The sequence below is a fragment of the Octodon degus genome, unplaced genomic scaffold (genome assembly GCF_000260255.1).
Source record: "Octodon degus isolate 3935 unplaced genomic scaffold, OctDeg1.0 scaffold00042, whole genome shotgun sequence".
NCBI classification, from domain to species: Eukaryota; Metazoa; Chordata; class Mammalia; order Rodentia; family Octodontidae; genus Octodon; species Octodon degus.
The window spans coordinates 3,619,397-3,635,710 of record NW_004524618.1 but is presented as its reverse complement, the minus strand read 5'-3'; the positions used below and the strand labels follow the sequence as shown (position 1 = coordinate 3,635,710).

Sequence of the window (16,314 nt, the reverse complement as noted above, 5' to 3'; positions counted from 1 at the left end):
ACAACAGCATTAATAACTTTTAAACATAATTAACTAAACTCAACAGGGAAGTGGAAGGGAGCATTTCAAATCTTCAATAAATACACTCTTATTAAAGACTAAGCAAAATAAATTTTCTACATTCTAATCTTGACCACTGTCTTACCACCCTCCAAAAACACTATCAAAGTTTCCATAATTAATAAGTTTAATGTCACCACCTTCATATAGCTTCAAATGTAGTCTTCAGAATTGAAAACAGAAATTTTAAAATAACTTACATACTTAAAAAAAAACTAGTTAGTGCTACATATTGTAATTAAATTTCTAGACATCTTTTTTATAGTGTGAAAAACAGAAATTACATTCAAGCAGCCTTTATGACAGCAGCCTTACCAACTTCCTCATAAAAAGGAACATTAGGAACTTTGTTTTCTTATTTAAGCTATAATAAAGAACAGCAAAGTCATAGCTTTATCAGTTATCAATCCCACCTTTTCAGTTTAGAGCTCATAACTATCATAGAACTAACTTATTATCTTAACTGCTAAATAGAATAAAGCATTTCCCTATCTTTCCTGTATGAACTGTAACCCTAGATAACTAGTTAATGTATAATAAATGAAAATTTAAAAAAAATTTTAAGAGAAAATAACAAATTAGTGATCTAATTATCAAAATAATAAATGAAAACAGCATAGAATTCATCCCTTTGGGTTATAGCTGGACTTGCTTGTAATGCCTGAAATAAAAGGAAGGTAAGAAGTGGACAGTGTGTGCCTCTTGATGAACACGAACGCCACTGCACGCTGCCTAAGGGTTAGACTTGAGGTTCCCCAAACCTTTGGATTCATCTGCCAATGTGAAAGAAGCAAAGAGGAACTCACTGAATTACTACAAGAACACGAAATGAAGAGAGAGAAAAAGGCTTCAGGCCAGACAGCCTGTGATCAGTGGTGGTGAACCCGTAACACGCTTGGCTTTGGGTATTTGTTGTTTTAAGACAAAAGATGTTAATACATGAGGGCTGTTTTTGGTTTTTTGTTTTTTTGAGACAAGGTCTTGCTGTGTATCTCAGGCTGGCCTTGAACTCACTATGTAGCCCAGGCAATCCTCCTGCCATAGCCAGACAAGTGCTGGGATTACAGATGTGCGCTACATGCCCATCTGAGTTTTTTCTAAACTAAAACCTCAATATTCAGAATTAACTGCTCATCTCTAAAAAGTTCACCATCACTGGCCTAGGTATGTGAATCAATGTTTTTCACTTTTTTTTTTTTTTTTTGGAACCAGGGGATTGAACTCAGGCTCATGCACTTACCAGGGAAGCATTTATTCCACTGAGCCATCTCCCCAGCCCGTTTTCCACCTTTCTATCAATACCCTCCTTTAGGAGTATTGAAGACAATTTTTCCTTATTCCCCCTGCACTCACCAAATTTTAATACCACATATATACTGTATCTACACCACAGGACTTTGAAGTAGAGGTCACAAACCACTGTAATATGCTTGTTTGTTTGTTCGGCCCCCAAAGAATCACGCATTGTTCCCTTGCACTGGGGAGATAGCTGCGTGGTCTAAACCCCTGCCTGGCAAGTATAAGGGCCCAGGTTCGATATCCAGTTCCACATGCCATGCCGGTCCCAGAACGCTGGGCACGTTGTGCTGGCCCCGAAACTGGGTGTGTGGCACACACCTGTAATCCCAATGCTGGGGAGGCTACGACAGGAAGATCACTATGAATGCAAGCTGCACAGTGAGACCCTGTATCAATAAATAAAATTTAAAAAGAAAAAAATTTAAAGTATTGCTCCCTTGGAGATATCACCTCCAGAAGAATACATATAAGATGGGGATTGACATGGAACCCATAAATTAAAAAAGATTTAAAAGAAAAACTTATACATGGGCAAGTTTAAACTTTAATATCTAAATACAGGGTGTTGAACACAGGATAAATGAGTCATTAAAAAAAAAAAAAAGAAAGGGGGGGGTGTGGTGGTACACACCTGTAATCCCAGCACTTAGGAGGCTGAGGCAGGAGGATCACTGTGAGTATGAGACCAGCCTGAGAGCTCAAGGATAACCTGAACTACAGAGTAAGACCTTGTCTCAAAAAGACAAACAAAAAGAAAGAAAAGGAAGTTATTATAAAATTCAGAGTGTGGAGAAGGAAAGAACGACATTACGGCTGCTGTCTAGCTCTCCCCGACTCCCCAAGCCTCATGCAGGCATTGGGGCAGGCTTCTACAGTTCGTGACTCATCAGCTTATGAAAGGGAGAGAGGCTCATCAGCTGCCACAGCCGCTGCCCCCCCTTGGCTTTTTGCTGTTTTCTGCCTTCATGAACTGCTGCTCTCTGCCACGTGCCACTCTACCTTGGAGCCAGCCGAGTGTGGACTGAAACCTCCACAAACTGTGAGCTGAATAAACCTTTCCTTCCTTGATTTTGGGTGTCGGGTATTTTGTTCCAGCAAGGAGAGAAGAGTAATTGGGACAGATGGAGACTGAAATGGTCACATGGGAGAACATCCAGGTGTCTGACAATGTTTGATTTCTTGATGTAGTCACTAAACTATATAGTTTTTTTTTTGTGTGTGTGTGTGCGCGCGGTACCGGGGACTGAACTCAGGACCCTGCACTGGCCAGGTAAGCACTTATTCTACTGAGCCATCTCCCCAAGCCCTTGTGTGATTTTAAGTATTTGTGTTTATGTTGCAATTAAAAAGGTTAAAATTTATCACCTCTTTAGATGTCATGATAAAGGAAAATGATTATAATCAATGAATCATTATGGTCTTTGAATATGTTTTGTCTTTTTAATATCCTTCCAAAATATACAAACTCAGACTTCATCACTAGACTTTAAAAATTTCCTATCTTGAGGGCCTGCGAGACAGCTCAGGAGACTGAGAGCCTCTTAGGCAAACGCAGGGACTATGGTTCAAGTCCCAGCACCCCATGCTGCACCAGCCCCACCTCCGGGCACACTGAGCCCGCCACAGACACCAGGCATAGTGGAACACACATATAATTCCAGTGCTGGGGAAGCTGAAAACGGGAGAATCACTACAAGTCCGAGCTGCGTAGTGAAAACCCTGTACCAAATACATAAAAATAAATAAATAAATAAATAAATAAATAAATAAATAAATAAAATTTCCTATCTTAGAAATACTTAAACACGGATATATACATATATCTTCCTTCTGTGTGGGTGGTGCATATGATATTAATTCATCCCTAATCTAAAAGCTATACCTCATTTTTTTCTTATAGAAAGCTAATCATTTATTCCTTTGTTATAAAAAAAATTAAAAAGCTAGTCCTTATACTTATTTAGATATCTTTCTCAAGCCTAAGGATATTTTCTAGTTTAGCCAAAGGTATCGTATCAACAGAGCATAAAACTAAATGCAGAAAAAGACCTGAGAGACACAAATTCTGTAAATGAAGATAAAACTGAAGCCAGGAATGGCAGCACATGCCTCTGAGTCCAGCCCTCTGAAGAACTGAAAGACAGGAGGACTGCAAATTAAAGCTTAGTGTGGATAACCTCAGTGACTTAGTAAAAGTTCATCTCAAAGGGTTGGGGATCTCTGCAGTGAGAAGACCCTGGGTCCAAACCTCAAAAAAAAAAGCAAACCACGAGTAAAACTATATTATATTCTAAAAGCAAAATATTTACAAGGTTTAAGTCTATTCAGAAAATTTTAAGGAAAACATTTTAACCATATTTTTAAAAATTTGCCCTCTTGAAAATAAAAATCCATCCTCTCTTTTTTAAAAAACTGTCTTTAAATTAGAGGCCTATACCTAGGGATTCTGGGAGGTAATGAACATCTAAGGAAATGTTTAAAAAGTTAGTAAAGATTAATTCTCTAGATTTCACACATTTAACTAGTAATAAAATAACATTAAGTCACGGGCTGGGGAGATTGCTCAGTAGAATAAGTGGTTGCCTGGCAAGCACAAGGGCCTGAGTTCAATCCCTGGTTCCAAGGGGGGGGGGGGAAGGTCACATACATACATACAAGGGTAAATCTCAGCACAAATTAAAAAAAAAATTAGATGAACTTACCCAACTTAATGTCTCCATCTAAGGTAAAGAGGATGTTGCCAGCTTTTAGGTCTCTGTGGATGATTTTATTATCATGTAAATAACTCAGTGCCTCCAGAGTCTGCTTGCAAACTACTTGTATTTGAGACTCAGTCAAAGGTCTCTCCAGTTCTATAAGAACAAAGTAAAATGAAAACCTGCATTCTTACACAATGAAAGCATATCAACACATTTTATACATTCCAATATATACCATCACTGTGGTCTTGTCAAAGATTTATTTTAAAACTAAATATCTACAAATAGTTTACGGACATAAAACTCAATGTTTCATTTTAATTTTTGAATTGCATTGTAATTATCCAAGAATACAAAATATAATTAAATTGATTTCTTAATTTATTGACCTTCACTCAACAATTTACTCATATATTAATATATATGCAATATACGTAATACATAATATACATAATGGTTGAAATCCTTAAAGGTTTAAAATACGAACATAAGGAATAAAAAGATATTTACCAAGCATCACAGCATCTACTGCTCCACCTGCACAAAATTCAATGAGGATCTGCATGCAAATAAAAAGCACATGTCTAAAAACTATACTGAGTTTCAGAATTTTTCAATTTAGCAAAAAGAAATAGCTATCAAATAATCTAGGTTATGGCAACAATATTATACTGAACATTAAGAATTTCTTTGTCAAGAGTTACAAGTTTTCAATGATAAACATTTATGAAACAACAAAGAAAATACATGTGGAAGTATGTCGATTTTCACTGAGTTATTTCTAATGTCTTCTAAATTACCAGATATAGGATTTTTAATTAGTACAGTATTATATATCTATTTTGTCACTACTAAAACAATTCACTACTTTCATTTTAAGGTAACTATTATGATTTAGTGATCAAAAATATACACTTTACCAATAATAAATTCTGCTCAGTGTACTGGCACATGCCTATAAAGCAAGCTACACATGAGGCTGAGACAAGAGGATCCAAAGTTTAAGCCCAGCCTAGGTGACTCAAGAGAGACCCTGTCTCAAGTAATAGGGGTTTAACAATATAGCTCAGTGGTAAAGTGTTTGTCTACCATGTGTAAACCTTGGGTTCATGCCTGCATTCTTACACACACACACACACACACACACACACACACAGAGTAAATCCTGAAAATATATAAAGACTTTAGTTTCAAAGAGAACTACAGGGACCCAGCCCAGGCCCAGCATGTGTGTGAGACTTTCCACCATGCTCTCAGGACCCCTCCGGAACCAGCCCAGGCCCAGTGTGTGTGGGAGAGTTTCTGTTCCGCTGTGCCTGCCAGATCCCTCCAGACCTAGCCCAGGCCCGGCATGTGAGTGAGACCTTCCACTGTGCTCTTGGAACCCCTCCAGATCCAGCCCAGCATGTGTTGGGGGGAGAGCTTCTGGTCTGCTGCACCAGCCTGATCCCTCTGGACCCAGCCCAGGCCCCGTGAGACCTTCAGCCATGCTCTTGGGATGCCTCCAGACCCAGCCCAGGCACAGTGTGTGTGGAGGAGAACTTCCTCTCTACTGTGCCAATTGGATCCCTCCAGACCCAGTGCAGGCCCTGCGTTTGTGTGTGGGAGAACTTCCATTCTGCTGTGCCTGCTGGACCCCTCCAGACCCAGCCCAGGACCAGCATGTGAGTGAGACCTTCCGCCTTGCTCTCAGGACCCCTCCAGACCCAGCCCAGGCTCAGCATACAGCTTGGGGTGAAACCCTGCAGCTTAAGTCTCTGTGGAGAGGCTAGGGGCCAGAACCACCTAAGGTTATAACTGCACCAAAGCTCTACACCAAAGGTGAAAGGACAGTGCTAACGTAAATGACAAAGAGAAGGAGCAAAATGCACTCTCAGGTCACAAGCCCACACAGAACAAATGTAAGAAACACTAGCACAGCAGAAATTGGGAAACACATACCTGAAATGTCTGAATATTAATTATTAAACGCTATTAAGCGTTTGGGGTGAAGAAACAACTGACAAAGGTATAGAGGAAATCAGACCAGAAATAATCTCTGAAGTAAAAAAAAGAATAACTATAATGAAAGAATTAATAACTGCTTCTAAAGAAGAAACTGATAAAAAAAATTAGAGAATAGGAAAATGATGGAATACTTCAATGAGCAGTATAGGAAAGGAATAGATCTCATGAAGCAAAGTCAAAGAGATATAGAGGAACTTATATCTCAATCACAAGCTTGCAAAACCATTTGAATGAAAGTCAAGATAGAGAGCTGGGGGGAGAGCTCAGTACAATAAGTGCTTCCCTGGCAAGTGCAGGGTCCTGAGTTCAATCCCCAGTACCGCAAAAAATAAAAAAGAAAGTGAAGATAGAGTTTGAGATCTTGAAGACAAGACACCATGGCAGCTAGTGAAAAAGTAAGAAAAGATTCCTTAAAAACAATTAGGACGGGACGGGGAGAAGGCTCAGAGGAATAAGCACTTCCCTGGCAAGTGCAAGGGCCTGAGTTCAATTCCTGGTTCTGCCAAAAAAAAAAAAAAAAAAAACAAAAAACAATCAGGATGCAGGAAAAAAAAAAAAAATCCAACATTGGCAAGATGATGCAAAGATGAATAACATAAGATTAATAGGCATCAATGAGAAAGAAGAATTCCATACAAATGATATAAAAAGAATATAGGCAGAAATAATAGCAGAAAACTTCCCAAATATGGGAAAGAATCTGACATTCAGGTGACCAAAGCATATAGAACTCCAAATGACATCAACACAATTAAAAAAACACCCAGACATATGTCATACGCTTTTTTTGTTGTTGTTTTTTGGTGGAACCGGGGATTGAACTCAGACCCTTGCGCTTGCCAGGCAAGCACTTTTTCTACTGAGCTATATCCCCAGCCCCACACCCAGACATATAATAGTCAAGATCCCAGAAATCCAGCACAAGAACAATATACTAAAAGCTGCTAGAGAAAAGAAACAGATCACAATTAAAGATCAGAATAACGGCAGACTTCTCTCCATAAACCATCAAGTCAAGAAGAGCATGAAGGGGGCCTGCCCCATAGCTCAGTTCTTTAAGTGGCTGCTTCAACAAAGCAGTCAGGTTCAGGTTGCCGTGGTTCGATCCCCACTACTCAAGCCAGCCAAATCTGCCCTGAAGGCATTTGGAGAAAAAAAAAAAAAAAAAAAAATGAAGAGCATGAAACAGAGTACTTCAAGTCCTCTATGAAAAACAAATTCCAGCCCAGACTACTATACTCTGCAAAATTCTTTCAAGTTTGATGGAGAAGTGAAATACTTCCATGACAAAGAACAACTAAAGAATTCCATGATGACAAAGCCAACCCTACACAGACTACGAAAAGATATTCTAGAAAGGGAACAAAATAACCAAAGCTCCATGAATGAGAACAGAAACAACCCAGCAAATAGGGCAAACAATTAAAACACAGTAGAAAAAGAAGTAAACAACAGCAGGTAAATAACAAGTCAATACTTCTCAATTATAACCATCAATGTAAATGGACTCAATTCACCAATTAAAAGAAATAGACTGGTACAGTAGATTAGGAAGCAAAATCCAACAATATGCTATATTCAAGAAACACACTTAACTCATAAAGAAATTCACAGGCTGAAACTCAAAGGATGAAAAACAATACTACACACCCCAGCCCCTCAGACAAAAGCAGGAGTAGCAATCCTGTTCACAGAGAGACTAAACTTCAAACCAAGAATGATAGAACGAAATAAAGAAGGCAACTATATACTGGTTAGTGGAAAAATTCAAGAGGAAGAGGTAACACTCATAAATATGTATGCACCAAACACGGGAGCACCCAACTATATAAGACAAATCTTAATGGACATGAAAAATCTAATATCCAATACCATAATCTTAACAGGAGACGTTAACACCCCATTGACCCAAAAGATAGATCAAGCAGACAAAAAATTAGCAAAGTGGTAGCAGAACTGAACCAGAACTTGAAACAAATGGACTCAATAGATATATACAGTGTTCCACCCAACCACAGCTGAATACTTTTTTTTAGCTGCATATAGGACATTTTCTAAAATAGACCACACACAAGTTGAAAGGTCACGTTTAAGTATATGCAAGAAAACAGAAATTATCCCATGCATATTATCTGACCACAGTGCAATGAAATTGGAAATAAATGACAAAAAAAACATAAATACAAGGAAATTAAACAACACCCTCTTCAGCAACCAATGGGTCACAGATGAAATTGAACAAATTAAACAATATCTACAATTCAATGAAAATTCAAGCATAACTCATAAGAAGTGCAAAGCAATGAAAGCAGTTCTTAGAGGAAAATTTATAGCTGTGAACTCACATAATAGGAAAACAGAGTGGGAATAAATAAATACCTAGTGCTACACCTCAAATGTCTAGAAAAGGAAGAACAAACAAAACCCAAAGTACAGAGATGGGAGAAAATTATAAAGATTAGAGTACAAATTAATGCAACTGAGACAAAACAATTCAAAGAATTAACAAATCAAAAAGCTGGTTCTTTGAAAGATTAAATAAAATTGATAAGTCCCTAGCTAACCTCATCAGGGGCCTGCCCATTAGCTCAGGTGTTTAAGTGCCTGCTGAAACAAAGCAGTCAGGCTCAGGATGCTGTGGTCTGATCCCCAGATACTCATGCCAAACCAGACCTGCCCTGAAGGCATTCGGTGGCCACCAAAAAGAAAAGAAAAAAATTCCTCCTAACTAAACTCATCAAAAAGAGGAAAAAACTCAAATATAAGCAATAAGGAAGAAAAAGGGTGAAATTATCACAAACCCAGTGGAAATTCAGAAGATCATCAATAGCTACTTTGACAATCTTTACTCTCACAGAATCAAAAACACAGAAGAAATGGACAGATTCCTACAAAGGTACAAATCACCAGAACTGAATCAAGAAGATATGAGAACTCTCAATAACCCAGTAACAGCAAGTGAAATACAAAATGCAATAAGGAACCTAACGACAAAGAAAAAAATCCAGGTCCTGATGGATTCACAGCTGAATTCTACAAGACATTTACAGAAGATATAATCCCAATATTCCTCAAACTCTTCAATGAAATTGAAAAGAAAACACCCAAAATCATTCTTGGAGGCAAGTATACTGATAACAAAATCAGGGAAAGACGCAAGTAAAAAACAGAACTACAGGCCAATCTCCCTCATTAACATAGATGCAGAAATCCTCAATAAAATCCTAGCAAATAGAACACAGCAAATCATAAAAAGATGATACTCCATGACCAAGTAGGATTCATCTCAGGGATACAAGGATGGTTCAATATATGCAAATCTATAACTGTAATACACTATATCAATAGAGTTAAATCCAAAAACCACACAATCATCTCAACTGATGCAGAAAAGGCTTTTGAGAAAGTCTAACACTCCTGCATGTTCAAATTCCTACAGAAAGTTGGAATGGATGGCCTCTACATCAAGCTGATGAAAGCCATCTATGACAACTCAATGGCTAACATAATTCTAAAATGGAAAAAACTATGGCTCAGCTGATTAAAGCACCTGCAAACAAGCACAGGGGCTGTGAGTTTGATCCCCGGCCCTGCTGTGCTGGCCCCACCCCCAGGGTGCAATGAGACAGCAATTGACACTGGGCATGGTGGTGCACGCCTGCAATCCCAGCTCTTGGAAGGAGGTAAACAGGCAGATCACTATGAGTCCAATCTAGTGGTGAGACCCTGAACACACTGTAGACCATTCCCTAAAATAAAAAAATACAATAAATAAATAAATAGGGGAAAAACTGAAATCTTTTACTCTCAGATCTGGTACAAGACAAGGACATCCTCTATCACCACTCCTATTCAACTTCTGGAATAATTAGCCAGAGCCATTAGACAAGAGAGCAAAATGAAAGAATAGGTAAAGAAGAAGTTAAACTATCATTATTTGCAGATGACATGATACTCTACTTGGAAGACCAAAAAAACTCCACCAAGAAGCTACTAGAACTAATACAAAGTCAATACCCAAAAATCAATAGCATTCCTCTATACAGATAACAAACACACTGAGAGGGAAATTAGACAAACAATACCTTTTTTTTTTTTTTAATTTTTATTTATTTGTGTGTGTGTGTGTGTGTGTGTGTGTGTGTGGCCAGCTCAGCCCACCAGGGGGCGGGGCTGGCTGGCATGTGGTGCTGGGGGATTGAACCGTGGTCCCTGTGCTTTGCTAAGCTTGTTCTAAGTAGGTGCTTTAGACCACTGAGCCATCTCTCCAGCCCAACAATACCTTTTATAATAGCACCATGGAAAATGAAATACTTAGGAATTAATCTAAAGAAGTAAAAGATCTATTCCATGATAATTACAGTACTCTGAAAAAAGATTGTAGAGGAGTTCAGAAAATGGCTACTGGATTGGAAGAATCAACATTGTGAAGATGGCCATACTCCCAAAATTGTTATACAGATTTAATGCAATCCCTATCAAAATATCACCAACATACCTCACAGACCTAGAAAAAGCATTCCTAAAATTTATTTGGAACCAGAAAAGACCTAGAATAGTAAAGGCAATCCTGGGCAACAAAGACAAGGCAGGAGGAATTACAATTACTGAGCTGAAATTATACTACAAAGCTGTGATAAAATCAGTATCTTGGTATGAGCAAAAAAACAGAACTGAGGATCAAGGGAATAGACTAGAAGATACAGAAGCAAGTACAAACACACTCAGCACGTTATCTTCAACAAAGAGGCCAAACATGCTTACTGGAAGAAAGATAGCCTCTTTAACAAATGGTGCTGGAAAAACTGGCTCTCTACATGCCAAAAACTAAAACTTCACCATGCACTAAACTAAAGTCAAAATGGATTCAAGATATAAACATTAAAACAGAAACACTAAATCTCCTGGAAGAAAAAGATGAGCTCTTGAAGACATAGAGGTAGGCAAACAGTTCATGAACAAAAATCAAACTGTATGACTAATACGTGAAAGAATTAACAACTAATTATTATTATGATTATATTAGATTAATTATAATTATTATTATATTAGTCAAACTGTATGACTAATACGTGAAAGAATTAACAACTAATCCTCTTTTTTTGCATGTCAAAAGAAATTACTAACAAAGTGAAAAGACAACCCACAAATTGGGAAAAACATCTTAATAAGCACTCAGACAATGTTCTTCTCTCCAGAATTTATAAAGAACTCAAAAACATTAGGGCCCCAAAATTTAAAAACCCAATCCAGAAATGGACATCCGAGATGAATACATATTTCTCAGAAAAAATTCTAGAAGCTAATTCATACATGAAAAAATGCTCCACCTCACTAGCCATCCATGAAATGCAAATTAAAACAACACTGAGATACCATCTCACCCCAGAAAGAATGGCTATCATAAAGAAATCAACGAACAATAAATGTTGTGGGGAAAAGGGACTCCTTCTCTACTGTTGGTAGAAATGTAGACTGGTACAACCATTATGGAAATCAAAGTGGAGACTCCTCAAAAACTAGCACTGGAAATCCCATTCAATTCAACTATCCCCTACTGGAAATTTTCCCAAAAGAACTGAAAATATCATATGATAGTGATATATGTGCACCTATGTTTATAGCAGCACAATTTGTGATAGCCAAATCTTGGAAGCAATCAAAATGCCTGTCACATGAGGAATGGATGAAAAAAATGTGGTATTTTATAGAATGGAGTATTACTCAGCTATAAAGAATGATAAACTCGAAGCCTTTATATTTAAGTGGATGCCACATGAAGATATAAGTGAAATAAACCAGACCCACATGTGTAAATATCGTATAGTCTCCCTAGTGTAAGAAGAAGAAATAAAAATAGAAAGGTATAACACAATTAAAAGGAACGCGAGAACTTAAGGACTAAACAACAAAGAGAGGGCAAGAAGAAAAGCTAGGAAACATGACAGGGGCAAAAACATACATTTATATGCACAAGACAGTTAAGGCAATGGTCCTGAGACTCTTCAGCAGGTTTTTGAAACTACCAGTTAATTGGCAGGATTCTCATCCTGATTAACTATATATGCTGATACCTTTGAACTAAGCAACTGCACTAAAGATAGCAATGTGTAATACTAGGGCCATGCTTGGAATGCCTGTCAGTCCGGTCTTCTAAATACGTGCTGCTTCTAATGTCATATCAAGTACTGCTATACTGTCTCTCAAGTAAATGTTTAAAAAAAAAAAACAAAAAACAGGGTAATGAAAACAAGAGACAAGGGGAAAAAATGTCATAAGACTGTCCTGTTGTATATGGTTAGATTTAGATTTCTAAATTTCTGTATAAAAATATGTAATTGTTTATTCCTAATTTTTTGGTATTTTTAAAATTCTTTTGTTTGTTTTGTCTTCACACTCTGTAGGGATTTAAAGTTTAGCATATCAATGCTTGATGGAAAATGCCTGTTCCATGTTACGTCTAAGATGTTTGATATTCAGAAAGATAGTGAGGTCAAGCTCAACTAACTATGTTATAGGGTAATAATATCATTAAGCTTCTCTTCTGGAGGGTTAACAATTGAAATTTGCAAACCAGAAATTAGTAAAAAGAAGGGCTACAAGGACAGTCAACATTTTGGCCCTAGCCATTCAAGGTCAGTGAGGACTCAGGACATAAGTGAAACTGTACTGTAACATCCTGTAACTCAGTGGTATCCCAAATTTTCTGATCAAGAAGATTATGGGGCCAAAGAGGAAAGTGATCGATGATGTAGAGTGTGCCTAAGGAGAGTCACATGGAGAGAAAACATTCTCTCAGGCTTTCACAGAGAGCACATTGGCCAAGCAATGGCCGTGACTCATCCACATGGCTGATACTGACCAAAAAATCCACAAACTGCGGTACAGGGTTTCAGGGTAAATCCTGAGGAGATCTGATTGACCTTGGCAGATACAGAAGTTACATTCTTGCTATACAGGTCTTGCTTTATTTTGGTCTTAACCATCCAGCAGAAAAGTATAAAAAGTAAAGCCATATTAATACACTGAGCTGTAAAGGGCTCAAGTCAGCAACTTCTGACATTGCCAATTCTGTGGATAACCCACTACTACTATGGACTACTGGACTATATTGGATTATTTTGCTGAATTCACACACCTACAATATTTGAATGATGACGGAATACCCATCTCTGACAAAACTAAACAAAAAAGGGGGATATAAATGAAAGACCTTTTTATAGTGAAGAAAATGTGTGTGTATATATGTATATAGTACATATATATTTGTATATACAAAACAGGATAGATTTACAGCTTTCTCTTAGTTCAATGAAAAGATTTGTACCAACAGTACTTAGACAAGATATCATGTCTGCATCTTGTACTACGAATAACTACTTCGAAGACAATATGCAGTGTATTAATTATTGTAACTGTCCTACTAACCTGCTTTGAATCTGTCTCATTGCTATTTCTTTCTCAATAAAATTAATTTAAAAATAAAAATAAAGATACACACACAAAAGAAATAAAAAGTTTCAGATTCTATCTCAATTATCATTGCTAATGGGTGCCTTCATTGACTCTGGCATATACCTTTCCTTCTTAACCCTGTCACAGTTAAAACTTTGTATTCACTGTGACTTGTATTAATACGTTGGTTATACAGTAGTTCAAATTTTTATACTGCAGCAGTCCCACATGAAGATGTATTAAACTAAGAGTGCACTTTCATTATAATTTCTGGAATTACTGTGTAGAGCCTTGAACTGTAACTATAGTATGTTAAAAGATACCACAATAAGTAGCTTTAAGTAATTTTTTTAAATAACATTTTTAAAACCTCTCTTTTGCCTTCACTATTACAATGTTTTTACGACTATTTGCCAATTACAAACTGCTTCCAAATTAATTGAATTATCTGAAAAAATACTTTGGGAGGTATTCATTCACTTCGATTTCCATTTAGATGTTCTCTATGCTACTTACTATACTCTCAGAACACTGCTTCTTCCTTCAAGGAGAAAAAGTAAAATTTCATTTTAAAAAGCTCTTTTGATTAAATAAAGTTCATACCAAAAGTGACTGGCTGGTAATCATAATAAATATTAACATTTCTTTTCTGTATCTATTTTGTGCCTATTTTCCAAAAACCAACAAAATTTACAAATACAACTTAGCCACCATGAATTAAAGTTGGACATGAAATAATATAAATATTTAATATTAACTATTTTAAAGTTTATTACATCATTTACAAAAACTTTAGGATAAAAAATACAATTTCTTTAAAAATCAAACCTTCAAAAGTAAAATTAAATTATAAACAAGAACATTTAATTTCATATTTTAAGAAGTTTACTATTTAATACTCTTAAGTGTTTCCACCTGGATCCAGTGTCTAACAATCACAATAAAGCTGGTAAAACCTGAAAATTGTATGAACATGTGTTGAAGCTAAGGATAACTGTGTTGTTAGTGACACCTTTGTAGGCAAACATGTCTCATCCAAGTAAGTACATAAACAGAAGAGGTAATACATAAAGTCCCAACCTGTGTAAGACAAGTAACTCATTTTGGCTGCTCCACAGAGCAACAGAAAGCACTTACCCAAAGGTTGTTCTCATAATAGAAAGCATCTAGAAGCTTGACTATATTTGGGTGATCACAAGATGCTAATATATCAATCTCAACCATGTAATCTTCAAGTTCTTCCTCAGATTTGGTGTCAATCACCTTTGCAGCTGCTAAAACATTGGTCTCTTTATTCTGGGCCTGAAAAGTGGAGTATCAGAAATACACATTTAAAATGTGTGGGTTTTTTTAATACAATGGTTATTAGAGTACTTTTAGCATCACAGAAACCCTGAACAGAGAGTACTGCATTCCCGCACACCCTTCCATTGCACATGCAAAGCCCCACCCCCATCAACAGTTCATACCAGGGAGTTATACTGGGTACAAATGATGAGCCTAGTGAACACACTCCTCACACTCCAAGTCCAAAGTTCACAGTCCAGCTTACAGCTGGTACTATACCTTTTTGGGGATTTCAATAAGCTGGTAACAGGGCATTCTCAAATCATACAGAAGTTTTACTGCCTTCTGTGTTTGGCCTACTCGCCACTCCCTTGCCCCTACCTCCTTGCAACCACTTTTTTTTTTTTTTCTTTTTTGGTGCCGGGGATCAAACTCAAGACCTTGCACTTGCCAGGCAGAAGCTTACACCGCTGAGCTATCTCCCTGGCTATCTTTTTGCTGCCTCCTTGGTTTTGTTTGCCCTGTCCAGAATGTCAAAGAGTTGAAATCCTAAGATATGCAGACATTTCTTTTCCTTTGGCCTTTGCTCACTTTATGGATGTACCACACTAGAATAACACTCTAATCCACTACATTTTATCAATTTTAGGCAAAAACACCTGCTAACTGCATTATGCTAGTACTTTATTATCTAGACGTTTTGTTACCTCTTTTGAATGGACTCTTCTGAACAGATTTAAACATAAATTACTACTCTATACCTACTTTTGTGAATACCTGAAAAGCTGAATACATTTTCATATTTAACCTCTACTCTTCTGAATCACTTTTTCAGCACTGGGGATTGAGCCCAGGACTCGTGTATATTAGACAGGCACACACTGAGCTACATCTCCCATCCCTGAATCACTTTTTGACAGTTATCTAATTACTGTGCATACAATACTGCCCTCTAGCCACTAAAAGTTCTGGTGGAAGAGTACTCCACTACTGTTCTAATTTTCTTAGAATTCGCTGACTCCTATATGGATGCTTTCTTACTTAGCCTAGGTGTTAAAAAAGATTTTTTTTTAAAACCAGAACTCACATTCTTTTTTCAGAAAATCCTAAATGCCCTCATTAACTGAAATGTTAAGGGGCTGCAACTGTGTGATGAACTGCAATGATGGCCACATTATGGCCCCAACCTAGCCAACAATTATAGGATAGAAGTGACCAAAAATTTACCCCTGTCCCAATTTGAGATGTGAAAAAAAAAACCTAGTAAGAAACTTGTAAAATATGATATTAAGTTTATCTCCTCAAAAAGGTACTATATATATACTTAGCCAAGTATTAAAACACATTCTCAAAAATACCTGTTCCATATTATGCCTAAGATGTTTGATATGCAGCCAGTTAGTGAGGTTAAGCTTAACAGCCTAAGATGTATGGTAATAACAATAAGCTTGTCTTCTGGATGGTTAACAACCTAAGTTTGCAGACCAAAATTAGAGAAAAAGGAGGG

The 16,314-nt window shown here is 37.1% G+C and overlaps 1 protein-coding gene across 2 annotated transcripts in view; it reads right to left on the bottom strand.

Moving 5' to 3' along the window:
* Slk (STE20 like kinase) overlaps positions 1 to 16,314 on the bottom strand; it is a 100,680-nt gene that overhangs the window by 25,268 nt on the left and 59,098 nt on the right. For both annotated transcript variants that reach the window (XM_004631509.2, XM_004631510.2), the window contains exons 2-4: positions 14,658 to 14,822; positions 4,569 to 4,617; positions 4,062 to 4,211 (exon numbers count right to left, since the gene is read on the bottom strand). In XM_004631509.2, coding sequence (XP_004631566.1) covers positions 4,062 to 4,211; positions 4,569 to 4,617; positions 14,658 to 14,822 — 364 coding nt within the window. The remainder of the gene's footprint in view (positions 1 to 4,061; positions 4,212 to 4,568; positions 4,618 to 14,657; positions 14,823 to 16,314) is intronic.